The 25,541-nt window shown below is 38.3% G+C and overlaps 1 protein-coding gene across 3 annotated transcripts in view; it reads right to left on the bottom strand.

Moving 5' to 3' along the window:
- strn3 (striatin, calmodulin binding protein 3) overlaps nt 1–25,541 on the bottom strand; it is a 185,061-nt gene that overhangs the window by 59,276 nt on the left and 100,244 nt on the right. For all 3 annotated transcript variants that reach the window (XM_072568995.1, XM_072568993.1, XM_072568994.1), the window contains one exon: nt 22,740–22,873. In XM_072568995.1, the coding sequence (XP_072425096.1) occupies nt 22,740–22,873 (134 nt within the window). The remainder of the gene's footprint in view (nt 1–22,739; nt 22,874–25,541) is intronic.

Raw genomic sequence — 25,541 nt, 5'->3', positions numbered from 1 at the left:
CATTCCTGAACTATTCTGGAATTCCCACTCCAACAGCACTGTACCACATGGACTGCAGCAGTTCAAGGCTTGTTGCTCACCACTTAATGATCTTCAGGGCAATTAAAGATGGCAGTAAATGTTGGCTTGCCCTTTGACACACATGAATAAATGAGAAAGAATCAAAACTGAAAGTGCAGCAGATATAACTGGCAGCTAGAGAGGAGCCGCAAGAATTAAAATAAAGTACATGCACTGGCTTCCTTCAAGTGACACCAGATGTCATCAATAGAATGGTAAGATTAGTATAACAGCTTGCATATTACATTGAAACTGTGGAAATAATGGCAATTCCCTGTATTACTGGTAGATGGCGCTCAAATGGAACTCAGTTTTCTAGGATACCTGGCTGTCGTATCAATGGTGCTATGCACATCCTTTGTACTACTCAATCTGCTGAATGAGGAAACTTTACTTTTTACATGATAATTTAAATTTACCTAACCTAGGTTAAATTGTTTTTGCATATTTAATTTTTATTTTAAGTGCCTTGCTTATTGACATTCCAGGTAATACATGGTTTATCTCACTTCAAAGAACAAAAAAAAAATACAGTACAGAAACAGGCCCTTCTAGCCTGCGGCAATATATTTTACCCTTTCATACTAAAGCTGTATTCACTTAGAGGATCCGTATTATTCCATTCCTATTCATGTGCGTCCAGGTGCGTATTGAATGCTGCTATTGTGTCTGCTTCCACCATCTCTGTCAATGCTTTCCAGGTATTCACCACCTTTTGTGGAAGAACTTGTCTCACACCCCCAAACCCTGAACCTGTGTTCCCTTGAACCTGTTCAAGTCCAATTTAAATTTCATTCCTAGCCTCAAGTGCATACTGCTTTTGCCTGATATTTTAATTCTTTTCCTTTTTTTTTTGTTCCTGTATTTTGGTCATCCTATCCATCACTATCAGCTTTTATTCTCTGCCTGTGCTGTAGTATTGTAGATCCCACTACTTTCCCTACATTGATCCTCAAAACTTTCCTTCAGAAGCACCCAACTCCTGCTCTTGATGTCTTATCTCAGTGACCTGTATTAACTCTTGGTTTAGCTCATTCCAAACCTTTACATCTGCAATGTATCTCTGCCTTACTTAAGGTATTTTCTCCAGTCCAACATGCTGTATTGGGCTTGAGAGGAAGGACGACCCCGAAGGGAGTAGGGTCAGTAACAAGATAATTACAGAGGAAAATCTGAAGACAACAGGGTTACATCAATAAATATCGCGAACATTATCAAGCTTTTTATTAAACCAAAGATTCATGAAAGAGATAAGAATACGGGGATGGGGTGAGGAATCTAATTTGAACGAACAGAGATTAATACAGTCTGCGGAGATTAGAGGAGGGTTCTCTGAGGAACAAAGACAAGATGAGAAGAGGATTCATCATAAACAAGCCAGAGGAGAAAAAGCTTGAATGTTTGAAGATAATACTTGAAACTTCAATATTGCCAGCAGCAACTCTGTGACATATTGCAGCAACTTGTTTTTAACGATAACTCCTATGTACATATTTAAACTGGAAACTGCCTGTGTTTTATCATAATTCCACCTTCCCATCAGTGCAGCACCAAGTTGTACCTCCCAGAACCTCTGCCATACTCCAAACACCTTGCTTCCTGAAATGTTCGCTGTTTTATTATTTAATGCAAAAATAATACTTCCAGGCAAATAATACTTCCAGATCTGCAGGTGAGACACAGACTGGAGTGCTGATGAAGACAGCCCAAGGATTATGGTTTCTAGCTTCACCAAGACAGAGTCAGGACTACCTTAAGTTTGGGGAAAAAGTGAGAACAGTGTCACAGGAAAGTCATAAGTTGATCAGCTAGTGAGCATTGCTGCTTAGGGAATGAATCTGAACAACCGGACTTGATTAAACGTGGAAAATATAAACTACTGATAACAAGTAATAACAGAGTAGCTGGCGAATCTTACCTCAAATCTTTATAGGCTGCTTATTCACACTTGTAATGTTAATAATTGTTAGTCAGATTTATTGGCAGCAGTAAGGTTTATAGAGATTGCTTCAATCTTTCCACTGTATGCTCTGAGTAATAAGGAAATTCAAGGTTGCTTCCTGTGTCTTGGATAACATTTATACAGCCAATGGAACTCACCAGATCTGCTTAAGCACCAAATCTGGAGCTTGAGCAACAGCTGCACATCCATGAGATTGAGCGCCAAGTGGATATTACAAACATTTACCGATGTGGTCATCCCACAGCTTAAGAGTACATAGGAAAAGACTGAATGGGTGACTAAAAGGCAGTCAAATACCAAGAGAGAATCTCTGAAAGCATCTAGCTCTCCAAATAATATTCAGTTCTGAATACCAATGAAAGCGATAGTGTATCTCGGCAGTATAGCCAGTCAATTTCATGATGCCATTGGTGACTAAGTGGTATGTAAATAGGAATGTACAATGAAGGGGAAAAGATTTTTTTTTTTTCTGCAATGAATAAAGAATGGGGTGTTGGAGAGGAAGTTGGAAGGCTAAGGGAAGAGGGCAGGCTGAGGAGAGAAAGGGTGGGAAGGGAGAAGGGAAACGGAACAGACAAAAGGAGAAATAAAGATGAATACTCTAAAGATGGAGGGCTTTAGATACCTGGGGCATGAGGATAGGCTTTAGGGAGATGGGACCTGTCCAGGCTGGACAGATTGAGTTTCTTGAAGAGTGTTTTGTTTTGCTCTTGGAGACAGTTTTAGTTAACCTGGCAGGGGTGGAAGGAGCAAGAAATAACACCAGAAAAGAATACCAACAAGCACAAAACATAGGGTGAGACAGTATTTCGTATTCTGGAATTATCTAAGTTAATACGTGGGGACATGCCACTGTGTGGTCAGAAAGTTTGGTGAGTTACACACAGATTATTTTGTGAAACTATGACATTGTAATTTTTATAGAGATTCTCAAAGAAGGGCAGACTGGATGTTAAATATTCCTGGATATTTAAAATATTTGGAAAATAGGAATGGAAGGAAAAGAGGAAAGGTGGAGGACAATGAGTAAAGAGGGTACTGCTGTGCATCAGAGGATAGACCAGAGGTCTCAAGATCAGAATCTATTAGCTTGGACTAAGGATTACAAATGTTACAGTTAGATTATACAATTAGGCCACCAACTAATGAGAAGGATGAGGGAAACAGTTGTGCAAGTAAGTTGCAGAAAAATACAGAAATTATACAGTAGTTATTATGGGAGCAACTAATTATCCAGGTTGTTCTGCTATAACCCGCGTTTTGTTAATGCAAGTTAGCTATAGCGTGATTGACAAATTGGGGACACTGTTTCTAAAGTGTGAACTTTTAAAGTGTGTACTGGTTCTAACGGGACTCCAGCCCCATTACTTTAAATGGTGCTGCTATCAAGTGAGAACGGAACTACCCCATTAGAGCAGAACTGACTCTGTGAACTGCACTAATGGTAGAGTGAAGGGTAGAAAAGGTCAAGAGTTCTTGGTGTGTATAGAGTCACAGAGATGTACAGCACGGAAACAGACCTTTTGATTTGGACCAACTCGTCCATGCTGACCAGATATCCTAACCTAAATTAGTTCCATTTGCCAGCACCCGGCCCATATCCCTCTAAACCCTTCCTATTCATATACCCATCCAGATGCCTTTTAAATGCTGTAATTGTACCAGCCTCCACCACTTCCTCTGGCAGCTCATTCCATACATGCACCCCAGGGAAAAGACTTAGTCTATTTATCCGATCCATGCCCCTCACGATTTCATAAACCTCTATAAAGGCACCCCTCAACCTCAGACAGTCCAGGGAAAACAGCGCCAGCCTATTCAACCTCTCCAACTCTGGCAACATCCTTGCAAATCTTTTCTGAACCCTTTCAAGGTTCACAACATCCTTCCAATAGGAAGGAGACCAGAATTACACACAATATTCCAAAAATGGCCTAACCAATGTCATGTAAAGCCACAACATGACTTCCCAATTCCTGTACTCAATACTCTGACCAATGAAGGAAAACATACCAAATGCATTCTTCACTATCCTATCTACCTGCAACTCTACTTTCAAGGAGCTATGAACCTGTACGCCAAGCTCTTTTTGTTCAGCAACACACCTCAGGACCTTACCATTAAGTATACAAAGCCTGTTAAGATTTGCTTTCCAAAACCTCGCATTTATCTAAAACTTCACCCGCCACTCCTCAGCCCATTGGTCCATCTGATCAAGATCCTGTTGTACTCTGAGGTTTAGAGGGATATGGGCCGGGTGCTGGCAAATTGAACTAATTTAGGTTAGGATATCTGGTCAGCATGGACGAGTTGGTCCAAATCAAAAGGTCTGTTTCCGTGCTGTACATCTCTGTGACTCTATACACACCAAGAACTCTTGACCTTTTCTACCCTTCACTCTACCATTAGTGCAGTTCACAGAGTCAGTTCTGCTCTAACGGGGTAGTTCCGTTCTCACTTGATAGCAGCACCATTTAAAGTAATGGGGCTGGAGTCCCGTTAGAACCAGTACACACTTTAAAAGTTCACACTTTAGAAACAGTGTCCCCAATTTGTCAATCACGCTATAGCTAACTTGCATTAACAAAACGCGGGTTATAGCAGAACAACCTGGATAATTAGTTGCTCCCATAATAACTACTGTATAATTTCTGTATTTTTCTGCAACTTACTTGCACAACTGTTTCCCTCATCCTTCTCATTAGTTGGTGGCCTAATTGTATAATCTAACTGTAACATTTGTAATCCTTAGTCCAAGCTAATAGGTTCTGATCTTGAGACCTCTTCGCTGTCCACTACACCTCCAATTTTGGTGTCATCTGCAAACCTATGAACTATACTCTGATGTTCACATCCATATCATTTATATAACTTATGAAAAGCAATGGACCCAGCACCGATCCATGTGGCCCTCCACTGGTCACAATCCTCCAGTTTGAAAACAAACTTCCACCACCAACCTCCGTCTTCTGCCTTTGAGCCAGTTCTGTATCCAAATAGCTAGTTCTCTCTGTATTCCATGAAATCTAACTTTGCTAATCAGTCTCCCATGAGGAACGTTGTCAAACGCCTTACTGAATGCAATATAGATCACGTCTACTGCTCTGCCCTCATCAATCCTCTTTGTTACTTCTTCAAAAAATCAAGTTCGTAAGACATGATTTCCCACACACAAAGCCATGCTGACTATCCCTAATCAGTCCTTGCCTTTCCAGATACACCTAAATCCTGATCCTCAGGATTCCCTCCAACAACTTGACCACCATCAATGTTAGGCTCACTGGTCTATCGTTCCCTGGGTTACCCTGACCACCTTTCTTAAATAGTGATACCACGTTAGCCAACTTCCAATCTTCCGGTAGCTCACCAGTGATTATCAATGATACAAATATCTCAGCAAGGGGCCCAGCAATCACTTCCCTAGCTTCCCAGAGTTCTAGGATACACCTGATCAGGCTCTGGGGGTTTATCCACTTTTATGCAAATCAAGACATCCAGCACCACCACCTCTGTAATATGGACATTTTTCAAGCTGTCACCATAAATTTCCCCATATTCTATATCTTCCAAGTCCTTCTCCACAGTAAACACTCATGCGAAATACTTACTTAGTATCTTCCCCATCTCCATAAAGAGGCTGCTTTTTGCTGATCTTTGAGGGGTCATATTTTCTCCCTTGTTATCTCTTTGTCCTTAATGTATTTGTATTTGTCATCCAGCATTCCCTACATATACCACCCTTTCCTTTCACCCTACCAGGAATATACTGGCACTGGACTCTTATCTCATTTTCAAAGCTTCCCATTTTTCAGCCTTCCCTTTACCTGTGATTGTTGGCCCCCAATCAACTTTTGAAAAAGTTCTTGTCTAATAGTCAAAATGAGCCTTTCTCCCGTTTAGAGCTTCAACTTTTATCCTTTTCCTTCATTATTTTAAAACTAATAAAATTATGGACGCTGGCCCCAAAGTGCTCCCCCACTGACACTTCAGTCACCTGCCCTGCTTTATTTCCCAAGAGTAGGTAAAGTCTTGCATCTTCTCTAGTAGGTGCATCTACATACAGAATTAGAAAATGTTCTGTACACACTTAAATTCCTCTCCATCTAAACCCTTAACACTATGGCAGTCCCAGTCTTTGTTTGAAAAGTTAAAATCACTCACTATAACCACTCTATTATTCTTACAGATAACTGAGATCTCCTTACAAATTTGCTTCTCAGTTTCCTGCTGACTATAAGGGGGTCTACATTATAATCCCAATAAGGTGATCATCCCTTTCTTATTTCTTAGTTCCACCCAACTAGGGTCCCTGGATGTATTCCAGGAATATCCTCCCTCAGTACAGCTGTAATGCTATCCCTTATCAAAAATGCCATTCCTCCATCTCTCTTGCACCCCCACTCCCCCGCACCTTTTATCCTTCCTATACTGTTTGTATCCTGGAACATTAAGCTGCCAGTCCTGTCTGTCCCTGAGCCACATTTCTGTAATTGTTATGATATCCCAGTCCAATGTTCCAAACTATGTCCTGAGTTCATTTGCTTTCCCTGTTCAGCCTCTTGCATTGAAGTAAATGCAGTTTAATTTATCAGGCCTACCTTGTTCCTTGCTTTGTTCCTGCATGCCCTGATTGTTTGACTCGCTCCTTTTCCAAACTGTACCAGTCTCAGATTGATCTCTTTCCTCACTATTTCCCTGGGTCCCACCACCTTCTTAGTTTAAATCCTCCCAAACAGCTCTAATGTCCCTGCCAGTATATTACAATTCAGGTGAAATCTGTCCTTCTTGTAAAGGTCACTTCTACCCCAGAAGTGATTCCAATGATCCAAAAATGTGAACCCTTCTTCCCTGCACCAACTCCTCAGCCACGCATTCATCTGCTCTAACCTCTTATTCCTACTCTCACAAGTTTGTAGCACTGTGAGTTAATCTAGATACTACTACCTTTGAGGACCTCATTTTTAAAATCTTGCCTAATTTTCTATATTCTCCCATCAGAATCTCATCCTTTTCCTTTCCTATATCGTTAGTTCCAATGTGTACAATTACCTCCTGCAGGTCCCTCTCTCCTGAGAACATTCTGCACCCTCTCGGAGACATCCTTGATCCTGGCATACACCATTCTGATTTTTCACTGCTGGCCGTAGAAACATCTGTCCATGCCTCTGACTAGACAGTCCCCCATCACAATCGATTACTTAGAACCAGATGTATCCTTTACTACTTTAGAGCCAGTCTCGACACCAGAAACTTTGCTGTTTGTGCTACATTCCCCAGAGTCCATCACCCCATACAATTTCCAAAACAGCATACTTGTTTGAAATGGGGATAGCCACATAACACTCCTGCACAACCTGCCTACCCCTGCTACGAGTTAACCTATCTACCTGACTGTATCTGCGGCTTTTCTCCCTTCCTGTAACTGCCATCCATCACACCTCCTCGATCGTCTAAATCCCTCATTGCTTCTAACTGCTGCTTCAACAAATCCATGTGATCTGATTGGATTTGCAACCAAAGACACTTCCTGCGAACATAATCATCAGTAACATGGAAACTCTCCCTAAACTGCCACATCCGATGGGAAGAGCATATCACTGTACTAAAGGCCATCTGTGTTCCTTCACAATCTACAGACCCAGAAAATAGCATTGTCTTTTTGCTCTAACCAGCAGTGCTCCAGGCTAAATTCACACTTGCGGTTTGTATTTTTAAAATATAATCAAGACCCAGTTCTCAATGAAACATATAACCAAGAAAGAACCCATTCTAGTCACTACTGTGGAGTTACAGCAAGCTTACACTTGAAACCTATGCACTTACTGGTTCCTGTGCTGTGAGCTCTCCCACACAGGTTCCTCGCTGGAGCATTTTCTCCAGGAGTACTTTCCCGGAACCAATGAGAACAGAAGCACAGCTATACCTAGTTCTTGGGAAGGAGGTAGACCACATAGATCAAGTTGCATAGGAGAATATACAAGGGACAGTGTCCATTGCATCATAAGGTTTACGCTGACTATAAATAAAACTCGAAAGAACAATCCAGAGTACGGAAATCTAACTGGAGGAAAGCTAACATCAATGGGATAAGAATGCATCTGGGTTGGATAAAGTGGATTCAAAAGTTAGCAGCATGAAAGATGTATGAACAATGGGCTAAGGGAAGATACTTTGGGCACAGACAAGGTACTTCTGTTGATAGCAACAGGCCAGGCAAACAAATTCACAGCTACCTGGATGACAAAAGAGATAAAAATAAAGGGAGAGAAGAAAACGAGAGATTTTGGTAGATGTCAAGTAGCAAACAGAATCAAGAACCAGGGTGAATGTACAACGCTGAGGAGGTCAAGTTAAAAAAAAACCAAATAAGACAAGCACACAAGAAAGAAGCTAGACTGACAGTTAACATAAAAGGGAATTCTATCGGCAGATAAACAAAATGGTAAAAGGCAAGCGCAGGGCCCATAACAGATCAAACAAGGGCTTGAGTATGGAGATGGTGCACAGCAGAGGTATTAATTTAATACTTTGCATCTGTCTTTAACAAGAAAGGTGATGCTACCCAGGCCAAGGCGAAATAGGTGGCAGTTCAGACACTAGAAAGTTTTACAATTGACATGGAGGTTGTATTAGATAGTTTCTGCTTAAAATAAACATCAAACAAAATGTACCTAAGGAGACCAAGGGAAATGAGAATAGAAATTGCAGAAACCATAGCCATATTTCATTTTAAGTCTTCTTTAGACTCAGGACAGTACCAGATAACTACAGAATTACAAGCATTATAGCCTTGTTCACGAAAGGATGCAAGGCTAAACTCAACAGATAGTCGGTTTAACTACAGTAGTGGAAGCTTATAGAAACAATTAAAATAATATTAAGTCAGATGGACGAATGACTTTTTTAAAGAAATAAAGAAGAGGATTGATTATGGCAATGCTGTGCATGTGATTTCCATAGAGTTCTAATAGGTTGGTGAGACAATGCCGTACACAACAATTGTGAGCAAAGTCATAGCTCATGGCAGCAAAATGAATATAAAATTGATGGACTGTAGTCAGATTTTAGTGCACAACATTGACATTCGCAAATGATATGAAACTTGAAAACTTTATAAAAATTGAGGGGTGAGATTAGAGTAGAACTTCAAAAGGACATAGACAAGTTGGCAGAACGGGAAACCACAGTATAGTCAGTTCTCCTGTAACATGGGTTTATTAAAACAATTTGGTTGTAACATGGTTTATGAATTGTGGACTGTTTTTAAATATAAGCCAACTCCCGTTCGCTGTTATGAAATTCCATCTCAAGCACTAGCTGAACAGCAAAATCCAGCCTCAGTATCCTCTGTCTGCAAAATGCAAATTTAGACTGTTCAGCTAAAAGAGGATCGCAATTCATTCTGCAAGCCTTGAAACTTAACTGGAAATTGTAGTCTACGTTTAGAAGGAACTTCATTTCAAACTGGGGTAAAATCTTGAGGAGGACTGGACTTCTGCGTTGCCATCATGTGGTCGTTCGGCTCAGATGCTTTCTGATGAATAGCTTCATGAAAGGTACAGTGCTTTAGTCAGTGATTTTAGTGTTAAATTTACTGTATTATTTCATTAAAATATATGATTTAAAGATTTACTTGGACTGTGCTATCGTTTGTGTAAGGCTAACTACTATTTTTGTTTTGACTTTTACTGATATATTTGGTGCTTTATTCCTAACTATTTTTCCTGGAGACCCTATTATTTAAATTGCACGATTTTCTATAAGACAGTGTCGCACAGGAACGCAACTACCGTATTATAGAAGAACTACCTGTAGGACATTACTCTGACCACTGAGATATATCAGCTCTCTTACAGAGCTGCTCAGCTAGAGAAACATGAATGGAGATTTGATAATCATAAGGAGTCTTCAGAGAGTTGACAGAGAGCAAGATTCAATTGGTGGAAGTAAAGACACCAATTTGTGGTGATTGCCAATAGAATCAGTGTTCGCCTGTGAGAAAACCTTTCTATGCAGCTAGTAGATAGGATCTGGAATTTGTTATTGACAATGTGATCAAGGCAGATTCAAATCATGGCTTCAAAAGGGAACTGGATAAGGCCGGACACTGGAACTAACTGAGCAGTTCTTAGAGAACTGGGGGAAAAAAAACTTGTTGGAACCATTCTTTGTCTCCATAATTCTGGTAGAAAACTAATGTAAAACTATTAAGAATGCATGGAAATTTTTAAAAGATTCTGACAGGATAACTTTCCACTTACAAAGCTTGGCTTTCATATATTCCCCCTTTAGTGATGAAATGCATCTAAAGGGAAGCTTTTGAGAAGATCAGAATTACACAAATCTTTTAAAAATAATTTTGCAGGAAGTATTTATTTAGTTAATATACTTCAACAGTTGAGAGAAATCATAGTTAACGTTTTGGGTCAAGAGACCCTTTCTCAGAATTGATGGTAGCGAGGAAAATGTCATTTTGTTTGCACAAGATAGGGGAGGGGAGAGTGTGAGTAAATGATAGGTGGGGACAGAGCTCAAAGAGAGAGCAAAACAGTTGGACAGAAGGAATAGATAATGATTTGGCTTGGAGGGTGAATAGCTATTATGGAGACTGTTAGTTCCACTGTTAACCACTAACAGTCTCTATTAATAGCTATTCACTGTCCTAGTTGGAAGATTATCACTCCTTTGTCTGTCTCTATCTCTCAGAGCTCTAAGCCCCATCTATCATTCACTCCTTACCCTCTCCCCACCCCTACTCTATCTTCTGCATATAAACTAACATTTTCCTAGTTACCAACAGTTTTGAGAAAGGGTCACTTGACCCAGAACAGGAACTCTGATTTCTCTCCATAGATGCTGCCAGACCTGCTGAGCTTTTCCGGTGATTTCTATTTTTGTTTTGGATTTACAGCATCTGCAGTTCTTTTGCTTTTTACTTCAATAGTTCTTTATTTAACACAGTATGTTGCAAACATATGAACAAAACTTCATTTCTTGATGTATTTATTCTTTATTCTGAATGATTATAGCAGCTACTTCTTTGAAGTTAGTGATGGAAACTAGTTCTGAAAAGAACAATTTCCTTTGGTTTTAATATTATAAATTCAAATTAAAAAACAGTAGCATACAATCATAAAAGCCACAATGTTTTTTGTTTTGTGCTGATCATTCCAGATGAAGATATAAATAATCAAATGACCTTACTAAAATTACTTTGCTTTAATTAACCTTTGCCTTCCCTTGTACAAGAGATAATCAGCTGAAATTCTCCAAGTGCCCTATTTGAGAATGCTTCTATAATGCAAATTAGATCTGAACTGTTCAATTTAATGTGAATGCAGGGGGAGACTGAAACTTCATCCAAAGACCTTACACAACACCAGGTTATAGTCCAACAGGTTTATTTGGAAGTACTAGCTTTCGGAGTGCTGCTCCATCAGGTAGCTGTGATTTTTAACCTTGTCCACCCCAATCCATCACCGGCACCCCCACATCACGACCTTTACTTAGGTTGTGCTAACACCAGTTCCAAATTCTCCAATACACAATTCTCTCTACACAAACACTTCAGCAATCTCAACACTAAGACAACATACATTCTGATCCTGACACCTCCTTACAATGATCATACCTCACTCAAGTGTCATTAACACTTGTATTAAAGGAGCAACCAGAGCCCACCCAGTTTAATTCTGGCAAAAAACAGTGCATCCTTCATTTGGAGATAACTTTCTGGATACCTGCAAATACGGGGTATATTGTGCCTGCAGGTGAAAACCACAAGGATTCCATGCATTGGTTAGGACACTCTTGGAATGTTGCATGCAATTCTGGTTTCCCTGATATAAGAAGGATCTTGTGAAACATGAAAGGGTTCAAAAAAGATTTACAAGAATGTTGCCAGGGTTGGAAGGTTTGAGAAATTGCGCAAGTCTGAATAGGCTGGGGCAATTTATCCTGGAGCACTGGAAGCAGAGGGGTGACCTTGAAGGTTGATAAAATCATGTGGGCATGGAGAGAGTTAATAGATTCCCCTCCCCAGGTGAGGGAATTCAAAACTAGAGGGCATAGGTTTAAGGTGAGAGTTTTAAGATTTAAAAAGAAACTCAAGGGGGATCTTTTTCCACACAGAGGGTGATGCGTGTATGGAATGAGCTGCCGGATGTGGTGGTGGAGGCTTGTATATTTATAACATTTAAAAGGCATCTGGATGGGTACATGAATGGGAAGGGTTTAGAGGAATATGTGCCAAATGCTGGCAAATGGGACAAGATTTATTTAGAGCATCTGGTCAACATAGACAAATTGGACCAAAGGGTCTGTTTCTGTGTCTAATCATCTCTATGACAACACTCCAACAGTCCCATCACTGACTGAACACATCCCTCAACCCACCATTTCACTCAAGTACCAGGTCACATTCTAATTGGTCGCATGGCCAATTAGATAAGACATTTTCCTGCCCCAAAACTCTGCATTGTGTGTACAAAGGCTGCATTAACCCTGTGTAGATACAAGAATTGCAAAGGACCTGAATGGAAGTACTTGGATATGGTACAGAGGGCAGTTGACAAAGCAGCATGGACTCTACTGTTCTATATTCTATGATTTAAGAAAGCATGTAAATTATCACGCAACCCAATGGCAAAAAATATATTGCCAAATAGGTACTCTGATTTATGGGAACAAATAATAGCATAAATAAGAAATCCAGATTAAATGTTTAGATGAATTTCTGAACAATATTTGATGCTCTTCTTTTTAATGATCTAGTCATCAATACTAAAAAAATGTACAGCTTTCATATTTACTGCAACTGTACGAGAATGTAAATCATCGTGTCACCACTGATCATAGTTCATAATGAACTATATGAACACTGAAGTCTCAACCCTCTTTTCAGAGTGTTGCAAATATCTAGTTCAGAATTCATACTTTTTATAATGTAAACATTTAGTCATTTCAGGGATAAATATAAGTAAATGGAAAAACCTGGTTAAGAAACTGATAAATAACACCAAAGTGAATTCAAATTCAAGCAAGCCTCGGTTTAATTAACCTGCGTTTATCATAGAAGCTCAATGTTGATAAGAAATAAAAATTACGTGACCCATCTTTCGAGCTTTTAGTGGAAACAGGCAGTCTGGAGAGGGGAAATTTATATTTATCAGAAATATAAATTATTCATACGGATTACAGAATAAGAGGTTTCCATTTAAGGATTGAGGTAGACTGCAGCTCACTGGATTGAAAGAGCCAACATGAGACAATTGTTAGTCAGGCCTTTGCTTCAAATAAAGAGAAAGATAACTTTATCACTCACCATGCAGAAACCATAAGGGACTTGAGTTCAGTTTAGGTTTAAGGAGGGAAAAAGTGGCTGGAGGATTTATAATAGCTTGGAGCTAGAACAAGAAATTTAGTGCTCCTTAAAGAGCCTTGTATCAAGGTTGTAAGCAATCTTAACAAGGAGCTGAGGCTTCCACAGTTGAGCAGTAGTAAATACATGTTGAAGAGTCACCACCAAAATGATAATGGAGGGATCTCAGTAATGTATGGAAAGCCAAGCAAAATTAATGTGAATTCTGTTGGACTGGTGTGTTCATTGTGAATTCATATCTAAATGATTCTGGGTAATCCAAGATGGAGGATGGGAAAAAATTGTGACTGTAAAAGATGCTTTTTTTTTCATGTTGGAGCTGATTTCCTCAAAATTCTAGGAGCTGTAATTACTGTCTTATAAGCTATTGCACTGTTCTGGAACTTTGGTGGGGGGAAAAAATCACATTGACAACTTTAAAAAGGAGGAAGACAGACAAAAGTAGTGACAATTACAACATTTAAAAGGCATTTGGATGGGGATATGAATAGGAAAGGTTTCGAGGGATATGGGCCAAATGCTGGCAAATGGGACTAGATTTACTTAGGATATCTGGTCACCATGGACCAGTTGGACCGAAATGTCTTTTTACTTGCTGTGTATCTCTGACTCTAATTGAATGAATTTTAAGGATTGTTATGATGCATAAAGGAGGCAAGTAAAGATAGTCATTTAGTAGTCCGGAACTTAAATTTTCTGAAGAGAAACATTTTGTTTTGCACTCATCACAATAATTCACAAGAAATATCAAAAGGAAAGGAGAACAATAATTCTATAAATGAAACGGGAGTGCTGATTGGCTGTTACATAGATTCCACTTGATAGAGGCCTGAGTTAAAATTTAAACAAAGTTTGGTAGTTAATTATCAGCTATCATTATTTTCTTCATTCTCCAAGCTATGTCCCTACCACAGTAAGCTTGTGAACCAACCAACACTCTTTTTGCATATAGAATTAATATTGTTTTCCCCTTGTATTGGCATTTCCCGTAAATTGTTCTGATGAGTTGAGTGCAAGTCAAAAATTTTCAACAAAATGTCATTTTCAGCAGTAATAATTAGGTAGAATGGAGCTCATAGCATAAGTAATTATAAGCTGTAGTATTGAGTTAATAGTGTGCTTTAATTTTTATATATAATAGCTTGTTTTTATTTAAAACTGGTGGCTGAATGCCATGTCATTTGATTGCTGAGTGTTCATGTTTCTCTTCAAACTTTCTAAAGTATCCTGTTAGGAATCATTAAAAAGGATAGAATAAACGGTCAATACATCAAAATGAATTCAATATGACTCCATGCAAATAAATGCATTTCTACCTCATTTAACAAACTCATGCTTACTAACAATTAGAAAAATGTTTCATTTTGCAATCAATTTCCCAGCATGCACAATTATAAAACAGGTGGAAAGCAATCTTTGATCTACAGAAAATTGAAATCAAAAACAAAATCATGGAAGCGAAATCTTCTATTAAGCATTGCTAGAAGTTAAGAATAAGTTTTTAATACTGAAATCTAATCCTCTACAAGGATTTACATTGATAGGGTTCATCTATATTGCAAAATCCATACGTACTCAACAGAATGGTTACACAAAATCATTGTGCAAATCTATTGCGGGACAATTTTGGCAATCATATTTGCAAGCCTAACTTTGTAAATTAGGCAACATTAATGGCTGAAGCAAACATTAATGCATATTCTCTATCACTGAGATGAATAGGTTCAGAAGTATTCCTCATTCTAAGTGGACATTGTACAACACCAACACCTCAGAAGGCGAAAGAAATTTGGCATGTTCACAATGAATCTCCCAACTTTTAAAGATGCACCACAGAAAGCATCCTATATGGACACATCACAGCTTGGTCTGGCAACTGCGTTGCCAAAGAGCACAAGAAATCACAGAGAGTTGTAAACGGAGCCCAGTCCATCATGAAAACCAGCCTTTCTTCCATTGACTCTGTCTTAACAGCATTTAAAAGGCATCTAGATGGGACATGAATAGGGAGGGTTTAGAGGGATATGGGCCAAGTACTGGCAAATGGGAATAGATCAATTTAGGATATCTGGTCGGCATGGATGAGTTGGACCAAAGGGTCTTTTCCATGCTGTACATCTCTATGATTGTATACTTGCCACTTGAGAAAACAGCCAATTTAGCAAACAGCAAAGGCTCCTCCCACCCCAGTTATACTCTCTTCCACTCTATCAGGCAGAAGATACAGAAGTTTGAAAACACATACCAAAACATTCAAGATCAGCTTCTTCCCTGCTGTTATCAGACTTATGAATGGAGTGAATGAAGTCTCATATTAGAATTGATCTTTCTCTGCACCTTCTCTGCAACTGTAACACGATATTCTGCACACTGTTCTATACCTTGATGTACGTAAGTATGATTTTATGGATAACAAGCAAAACAATACTTTTCACTGTATCTCGGTACATGTGAAACTAATAAATCAAACCAAATTAATAAGTATTGCACAAAAATGCCATCTTTCATGCTCTCGAGATATCCAAAAGCAGCTTGTAATCAATAAATTATGATTTATAATTACCCAGTGAACAGAATCAGAGTTTTTGCAGCACAGGAAGCCATTCGACCTATCATTTGTGTACCAGCTTTCCATAAGAGTTTCTCAGCCTGTCTCACTTCCCCGCTTATTTCCCATAGGCTTGTAAATTATCTGCCTTCAGATATTATCCAATTCTAATGTGAATGCCCTAACTGAATCAGACTCCACCACACTCTTAAAACAATGGCTTCTTGAGCCTATCACATTTAAAAAATGGTTTTGTTTGTTGCCCTTTGAGTCATTTGCCAATCGCCTTGAATCAATATCCCCTGGTTCATGATCCTTCTGGCAAGGGCAACAGTTTCTACTCAATACTCAAAATACACAGGTGTGGCTGGTAAATTCAACTCCGAAGTTCTTAAGAGGACCCAGGAAGATTCAATCACAGGAGTCATTAGGAAAAAAAAGAAAAAAAATCAGTGAGGTGCTGTTCCTCCAGAGACACCATACCTCTTGTAACCCTGCAAAACTTTCCTTTAGCTAGCGATCCAATTCCCTTTTGATATCCTGAATCAACACTGCCTTCAACATACTCTCAGGCAGTACATTCCAGTTCATAAGCACTCTTGCAGGAAAATATTTTTTTCCTCATATCACTACTGCTTCTTGTGTCAATTTCCTTTGAACTATGCTCTCAGTCTTGATGGGAACAGCTTGTTCCTATACAATTTGTCCAGTTCCACTAAGACTCTGAATATGTCCATCAAATCCTTTCCACCTTCCCTTCCCCAAGGAGAACAACTGCAATGTTTCCAATTTATGAAGATTGTCATACTTACAATCATTCTGAGAAGAGTTATCTGCACCCTCTCTAAATGCTTTCAAATCATTCCTAAACTGCAGTGCCCAGAACTGGACGCAACATTCCAGTTAAGGCAAAGCCAGCATTTAAAAGAGCTTTAAAGTAATTTCCTGTAGAAATAATATGATTGTCTTGTTGGATTAGTTATGAACAGTAGGCTGGTTGAGTGATAATCATGATCTTGTGTTTCTTGGTGTACATCAAAAAGTGCCTGTCCCTCCTGAGACTGGAATGTTGAGATGTTTTAATTTCTGATCTAAAGGGTAGTTCGTCTAACAACATTGTCTCAGTATCCAACATTCAAATGGCAAAATCCAACAGAAAACAGGCCTTTTGTGAGTCTGGTATATTATAAAAGTCACTAATATTTAAAGGGGCATTTTGCATGAAAGCTGAACGGATAGATCTCATGTTGAAAAATTGTGTGCCCTTCGTGTGAAAGGAGTCAACAATGATTTCTTAGTATTGTAATAGTTCTGCAAGAACCAGTTCCCTAATACCTGTCTTTGGATCTCAACCCAAGTTTATTTTTAGTTTACTGCATGCCAAAGTGTTTTAATGTCAAGGTTTGCAGCTTTAGTTCCTGGCCCCTTCCAAATAAAAGAAATAAAAGCTAAGATATGTGGAAAATCCACTGGTGTTGGCATTGAGAACCAAAATTAACAGCAGTAAAAGTTAGCAACAGATATGTTTCAAAAGCGTTCATCCAAGAACATGACTTTGAGCAATGACACATCAATGCCAACGGCTGGACTTTGCAGAAAGAGAAATTATCAATCTTTTTAACCAAAGGATTTTGCTGAATCTCACCTGATTGAAAACTAGTAGCAACATAGGAGTTGGAGGATGCCATTACTAGTAATTAAAAACGCAGGCACAAATCAACGGTAAGTCTGCAAACATTCAGAAGTGCCACTGACAATTTAAAAAGGTACCTGCTCAATTTGCACCATGTGCAAACATTCACCTTCCTCCTCTACTGATGCAGAAATTCATAAAGGCCTCTCAGACAGCTTCTTCCAAACCTACATACAATATCATTTATAATGATAAGGGCAACAGATACACAGGAACACCACCACCTGAAAATTCCTCTCCAAGCCATACACCGTACAAACTTGGAAATATCTTGCTGTTTCCTGACTGTTGCTTGGTCAAAATCATGGAAATCGCCTCCCAATAGCACTGAAGGTGCTCTTACACTGAACAGACAGCAGTGGTTTAAAAAGATAGTTCACCATCATCATCTCAAAGGCAACTAGGGGTGGCCAATAAATCATGGCCCAGCCAGTGAAGCACACAACCCTGAAAATTCATAAGATATATTAAAGGAAGTAAGGAGAACTTGCAGCTGATTGCCACAAAGAGTTTTGCTGAAGGCAGCAAAATCTAAAACTTTGCAAAGATGCATCTAATTTCATGATGGGGATAGTAGTAGCAAAGTGTATTGAATCTGCTGAATATTCACTGAGCTATTGTGGTAAGAAGACAATGTACTTAATAAAAAAAAATCAAAAATCATAATCATAAATAGTAGATTGTACCCCACTAATAATTTAATTCATTGTGAAATTTATCATGTAAAAGAAATCAGTGAGGAATAGTTTTGCATAATTGCAGTAAGGCAGAAGAGGAAAACATCAATTAACATTAAAAAATTGATTATGAGGATTATAAATGTGCTTTGCTCATAATGACTCTTCTTTAAAAGTGCAGATGAAATAAGTGAATTTTTTGATGGAAACAAAATTCTGCCATTCTTTCCCTTTGCTAGAGTACAATAAACTGTTATTCCTATGTGTTTTAAAGCACATACTGGATATTTATTAGATGTATAGTTTCCTTTTACAAATATGTTTTTGTTCTTTAGCTTATAATGGAATCATTTGCAGCATACAAGGCGGCCATTCAATCAATCAACTCTATGCCACCTCCTTGTACAGCAATACATTCCCCAAGCTCTATTGCTATAGCTCTATGAATTTTATTTCCTTCAAGCAACTACCTAATTTCATTTTGGATTCATTGATTATCTCTAATTCTACTAATTGTGTAGGGGAGTTCCAGGTCATCGCATTTGCTGTGTAAAAAGGTTCTTATTTGCATCACCTGCTCATAATTTTAAATTTATAAGCATCCAGTCTTTGTATCAAGGTAATATGATGAGTTTTTCCTGGTCTATCTTATTCCAAACTTATCATAATCTTGTACAGTTTATCAAATCTCCCCTGAGTTTCCTTTGTCCAGGGAGAATAACTCTAACTTTCCCAATTTCATCTTGTAACTGAAATAGCCCATTCCTGATACCATTGAGAAGAACTGTTATTTCTTCCTCTGCACTGCTAGTTAGCTTATGATACGGTGATCAATCTTTCCTAATTGCTTCAGTGGCACTAGGTTGAATCAGCCCATCTTCTTCTCCAGCATCAGGTGCAAAAATAGTGTTTCTAATTATACTGAGAAAATAATGGCCAAGGAGATTCTTGTAAACACATTTCAGAATGTCTTCTCCCTCTAACGTTCCAAATCGATAATTAAAGTACCATATATCATCACTTGACAGTTCTCCTGAGATTTTTATGCATACTTGCTTCTCCTCTTGTCAGTTGGAGGCTACAGAATATCTCCACTAGTGTAATCCTATTGTTTTGTCGTAACACTAATTAAATTGATCAGTTCTTGCTCCTTCAAGAATATCATCTATTTTGCACATCATATAGTATTTTACCTTCTTTTCTATGTTTTCCAAAATCTTTATATCCTTGAATGCTCAGTCCTCAAGATTTTTAAGTCATGCCTCCTCTTACATTCTCTTGTATTGGTGGTGATTTTAGCTTACCAACTATTATTCACTATACTTTGCACGTTTACATACATGCATCACTACCTAGTTTCTGAATTTCTCACTATCTTTAGTTCACTGCTAACTAATATGGTCTTTGTTCCTTCTCTGGTATGGACTAACTCTTTCATTTTTCTTCCCTACTTCTACGTACTGGCACCCAATGCCTTCTAATTTATTTAAATTCTCCCAATCAGACTAGTGAAGTTTCCCAAGAAGACATTGTTCTCAGTCTTGATGAAATGCAACTCAACTTTCCCAGACCCAGAAGTGGTCCCAATGGCCCAAGAATCTGAAGTTAATGGCACTAAAAGCCAATCTTTAGAAACAATGTGATGAAAATCCATGTGACATTGCAAAACAATTTTCAATTAGAACAAAACCATTTACACACATAATTACTATGGTGATGCAACTGTTTTCATTTTAACTTTTTCTCATTTTTAAAAGCCCACTTGGTTCAATGTCACAGGTAACAAGACACGCAATCCATGCCCCATTTCTGTTAGGAGAGATTTCCAATTGGAATAAGATGACTTTACACTGATGGTGAAGGACCTATTCTTAATCTGACATTGGCCAAAGGCAATCTGGTGATACTGTGAACTGACTATGTGACCAACAGAAAAAACACACAATGCTACAATACATGTGTGCACGTAAATAGAGCATGAGATCAATGCCTAATGGAACAATTTAAAAATCCTGTGGGTGTGAAAACCAAACGTAGCTCAATTTTTGTACTCTTCACATGTGACTGAGGCTGATTAATAGTAGCTGGCACAAAAACCACCACAAACACAATTTTCACTTATTCATTAAAACAGCAGAAAAAAGATTAAATTATGATAAAATGCGTGTTTATAAGAACATTTCAAGGCTGCTCTGAAGACAAGTTGGTTTTAAGAGCTGTTAGCCATGGCAGTAACACACGAAATTAAGAGGCAACGGAAACTTTTTTAAAAATTCATTCATTGGATGTGGGTGTCACTGGCTGAGCAAGCATTTATTGCCAATTCCTGATGCTCAGATAAGAGTCCATCACATTTGTTGTGGATCTGCAGATACATGTAGGTTAGACTGGGTAAGGACAGATTTCTTTCCCCCTAAAGGACATTAGTGAACCAGATGGGTTTTTTTAGACATTCAATGGTTTCATAGTCATCGTTAGATTCTTATTTCCAGACTTATATTGCATTCAAATTCCATCACCTGCCATGACAGGATTAGAACCAGTGCCCCCAAATCATTACCTACATCTCTGAATAATAGATCAGTGACAACGTCACTAGATCACCATCTCCCATTTGCATTGTTCATGACAGTTCCACTGCTTTACTGGTGATTAAGATTAAACTGATGGAGTTTTAACTGGCTGGGTGGGATTTTCTTTTTGGGTACAGGATGCATCAGGGCAATTTTCAATGCATTTGGTAGATGCCAGTGTTGTAGATGTACTGGAACAGCTGGACTATGGTTGCAGCAAGTTCTGGAACAAGCTTTCTGTACTATTAAAACAAATGATGGCAGGCTCCATAGTCTTTGGAATGTCTAGTGCCTCTAGCCATTTCTTATTACCACATGAAGGTGAATCAAATTGGCTTCAGACTGGCATCTGTGATGCTATGGATCTCCTGACAAGGTCGATACAGATCACACATCGCAGCACTTCTGGTGGAAGATTGCTGTGGATGCTTCAGCCTTACCTTTTGGCCGGATGTGCTGGCCACTCCCATCACTGATGAAGGGGATGTGGCAGGACTGCAGAAATTAGATCTGATCTGATGGTTGTGAAATCACTTAGCTCTGTATATCACATGCTGCTGTTTACACACAGGTGGTTTTGTAGCTTCACAAGGTTGACACTTCATTTTTAGATATACTTGGTGCTGCTTCTGGCATGCCCTCCTGCACTTTTCATTGAGTTAGGATCGATAGAAAATAGTGTTTAACATCCTAAACTTTATTATTAAGGACATAGCATACAAACGCAAGGATGTTATGCTTAATTTGTAGAAGATATTAGTCCAGCCTCAGCTGAAATACTGTGTCTTGTTCTGGGGGCTGTACTTTAGTAAGGATGCAAACATAGTGAACAGAGTGCAGGAGAGATTCATGAGAATGATTTCAATTAATGACCACTTCAGGGCTTCATCTTTCTGCTACAGGTGTTAATCTAGCTGTGTCTGTGGCTACCATCATGCAGCAAGCACAACAGGCAAAACTAAGTGGCCAGCTTGTCATCTTCTGGGGATGGGTGTGTCATCGGAAGGGAGAGGGGATACTGGAGCCTTCCCATGCTGCTGATTCCTAGATACCCTTCTTCGTTGGACCCCCATCCTGTGAAATCACAGTGGACATTGCCTGTCGTGTTCTGAGACTGCTGAGGTCATGAGCTGCTGGCCTGATGGGGCAGCAGCTCTCCGTGGGCTGAGGATAATCTAGGTTGACATTACAGTCAAATAATGAAACATTGGTGCACTGTTTGACAAGACATCAAAACTGATAAGCTGTTTGCCAGCAAAATGTCACATTGCACTATCTGAAGAACAACAAATGAATTTTCTAGGTGAAACAAACAGAGAATGTTGGAGAAACTCAGCAGGTCTGAGAGAGTGAAAGAGAGTTAATGTTTCAAATCTGATATGACTCACCTCCAGCATTCTTTGTTTGTTTCAGATTTCTAGCATCTGCAGTATTTTGCTTTTTCATGAGTTCTCCAGATGCACTGGTCAACATTTATCCCACATCCAAATTCTCCAAAAAAAATAAAATACTTCACTGCTGTTTCTGGAACTTTGTTGTGTGAAACTTAGCTGGCACAGTTTTCCGCATTATAACAATTAAGTATGACATGTCACAAAGTCATAAAAGAGGCTAAATAATGCAAGTTCTTCCTATTCTTCTCTATATTGTGACACATAAATATGCTAATAGAAAGTAAAGATAAAAGAGATTATTCTGATTAGTGTTATTTCTAACAGTCTTGGAAATAAGCTACCTCATATCATAATTTTATCAGAGAAGTATGATGCAAAACATTTATAGCTGTTCAAATACAAAAAATGCAAAATTAGAATATACTGAGGTAATATTAGTTCAGATACTTACATCATAACTGAAGTCTGCATCATTTGCTACTGTCAAGTCTGCAAGGTCACCAAGGCCCAAGACACTTTCTAGCACATCATCGGGACCCATAATAAATGATTTGCCAGTTCCAGAGGGAAAAGCCAGCGGCTCAGCTATTTGAAAAAAAAACAATTATTTAACATTAAGTGCATAAATCAAATGGAAATAAAATCGCAGAACCTGTTTTTATTAATGTATCCCTAATAATATGTCATTATTAAAACACTGATTTTTTTTTCCCAATGCTTCAATTTCTCAAATGTCAGGAAAACTTATTTTCCTGTATACTAGCAAACTAATATTAATGCTTTCACTCCAAAAGATAGCCTCAGTGTTTCATCAGAAACAAAAGTTTCAATTAACATCAAACCCAATTTTAGAGCAATACTTTCTAAGTCTTGGAGGTGAGCTACTTATTTTTAAATTGAACCCAGAACACGTGAAAAGTACAAACAAGAAAAACGCTAAACAAATAAAGTATCAGTAACAAATCCAAAAACAACGACATTTTTTCATAAGCAACCTGGAAGATTCAACTGTAGATTTCAAAAAGGAAATTGATAATATGAAACAATTTTAGTGTTCATTGGTGAAAACAGGGGAACAGGATGAGCTGACTCACTCTTCTAGACACAAAGAATCATTTGACCTCCTTTTGTGCTGTATTGTTCAACCAAATCTGTGTAACAAGTGTAATACAAAGTTGTAGTGAAACATTATCCAAGATTTTTAAAAAATCGAAGAGGTTTCAACAATTCTGTAAAATAATCCACGTTAACACATTTTTTCTTGATGTCCATTTTACTGTTCATCATTTAAGGGTTCTCTCCTGATACAACTTTTATTACAACATATAAAAATGTAAGGCTTTTCCAGTGTCATGGTTAGAGGGCATGAAGAGAACCTACTCCAAAAAAAGCATTATTTTCTATGATTATGTATTTAAATTCAGTTTCTTCCACAAGTGGACAATTGCTGAACTCAAAAAATGACCAAAGCCAAAATTACATGATTGCATTTTCAGAATCTCTTGAATCGCATTAACATCCCAGCTAAAGCTGACATGACATACTTGGAAATGAGGCACCAGAGAGCTGTCAGCTTCCAGCCAGCTTTAGACAAAGGAAAACATCAAGACCCATTTTGCTACAATTATGCCAATGCCTTTACTTACCTTATCACATTATAGAAACTTCAAAAGACAGATACAAATTATACCGCTAGCTTAATGGCCTTCCAATTAGCCCACCAAGATGGGCCCGCAATAAGTGAAACGCTTGTAATTATCGCATGACTGAAATCCAACCTGTTTGAATTGCTTAAATGTACAGTTCTGGAATTCTAAGTCATTTGATGTCAGTGGTTCCAGGCAACTAGGAGACCTGTTCGCCCTCTCTTGTTCCCTCTCAAAAGTGTCATCGCCACAAAGAACCTTAGACTTTGCTGACCAAATTAAATTAAATTATCCAAGTACAAGAAATACTGCTGCACCTTTGACTGTGACCCATTTCCATCCCAGAAATGCTACAAGATCAGCCAACAGACAGACTCCTAATTGGATATCCACTCACTGGACTTTAAGTCAAATAAATATTAACATTTTTAATGTTTTAAAGTATCTACCTTGGATACTTGGGCAAATAAAGCAATTCCCAATGTTCTGAATGCTTTATTAATAAATTCTACCCTTGATTTTATATTAAAGAATTTTGTTATGTGTCTATTTCAAAATAATGGAATCTGAACACCCTTTAACCTACCTCAAAAAGTGATGGGAATAAGAAAACAAAAAGGAGTAAACCAAACCAAAACTTCTCATCTTGGACTCAAGAGGAGAAAAGTAATCAATTTAAACTCATCCATTTCCCTTTGTCCGTGACATGAGAAATATTGTGCCTTCTGCTTCAAGTTGATTATTCTTCCTTCTTGCTCATTCTTTACCAATTTCGAATTTGAACCTCCATTTCTTTCCATCACAAGCCAATGAAAACAAATGAAAATATGGGAGAAATAACCATGTGAAACAGAAGCTAAAGAAAGAAAGCCAAATAGAAAAGAACTAGATAATTGAAAAAGTAAACAGAGGAACGATTCAAAACAAAAACAGTTTAAGAAAAAAGTTGAGTGCCAGAAAGTTTCACTGCAACAGTACTGCTCCAGCAGACTTACATGTAGAAACCACGTACAATTTCAAAATCCATTCAACTGCTATTATTATTGCAAACAATGGAACAAGTCAAACAATGGAACAAGTCAATCAAGTGAACTGTAGCAGTCCACTTTCAAAACAGGAATAAAATGTCAAGTAATTGGGATTCCTCTTATATTTTCAAGATGTTGTTAGCTTGTTCACTGTTATGCTATAATCTGCTAAATTAAATACCAGCGACACAGCAGTGTAGACCAATGTTCGACTATAGGTGGAAGTGGAAAAGCGATAGAGGGAGGGAGATTCTTAGCAGAAGCTGCATGATCCATCTAAGAGAAGGAAATGAAGTAGAATAAGTCACATCAACCAAGATAATTCTCATGCACATTCCATCTAACATTTATGGTGCAGGTTATCAGTCTTGTCATCTTCTTAATTAGGGAAGAACAGAAGTTTAAAGGATCATTATTTGAGGGCATGAGACAGAACACATGCTTGAAGCAAGACATACAAACTCTAACAGGTTAAGTTTCATGCAATTTATGAAGTTACTTAACATTCAACCAAACGTTGCTGGCAAAACATTTCACTGCTTTACAACAAATTATTTCTTAGACATTTTTTTATACATT

This window comes from Chiloscyllium punctatum, chromosome 4, assembly GCF_047496795.1.
Source record: "Chiloscyllium punctatum isolate Juve2018m chromosome 4, sChiPun1.3, whole genome shotgun sequence".
Taxonomy (NCBI): Eukaryota; Metazoa; Chordata; class Chondrichthyes; order Orectolobiformes; family Hemiscylliidae; genus Chiloscyllium; species Chiloscyllium punctatum.
The sequence above is the reverse complement of the archived record's forward strand: the minus strand, read 5'-3'. Positions and strand labels throughout refer to the sequence as shown.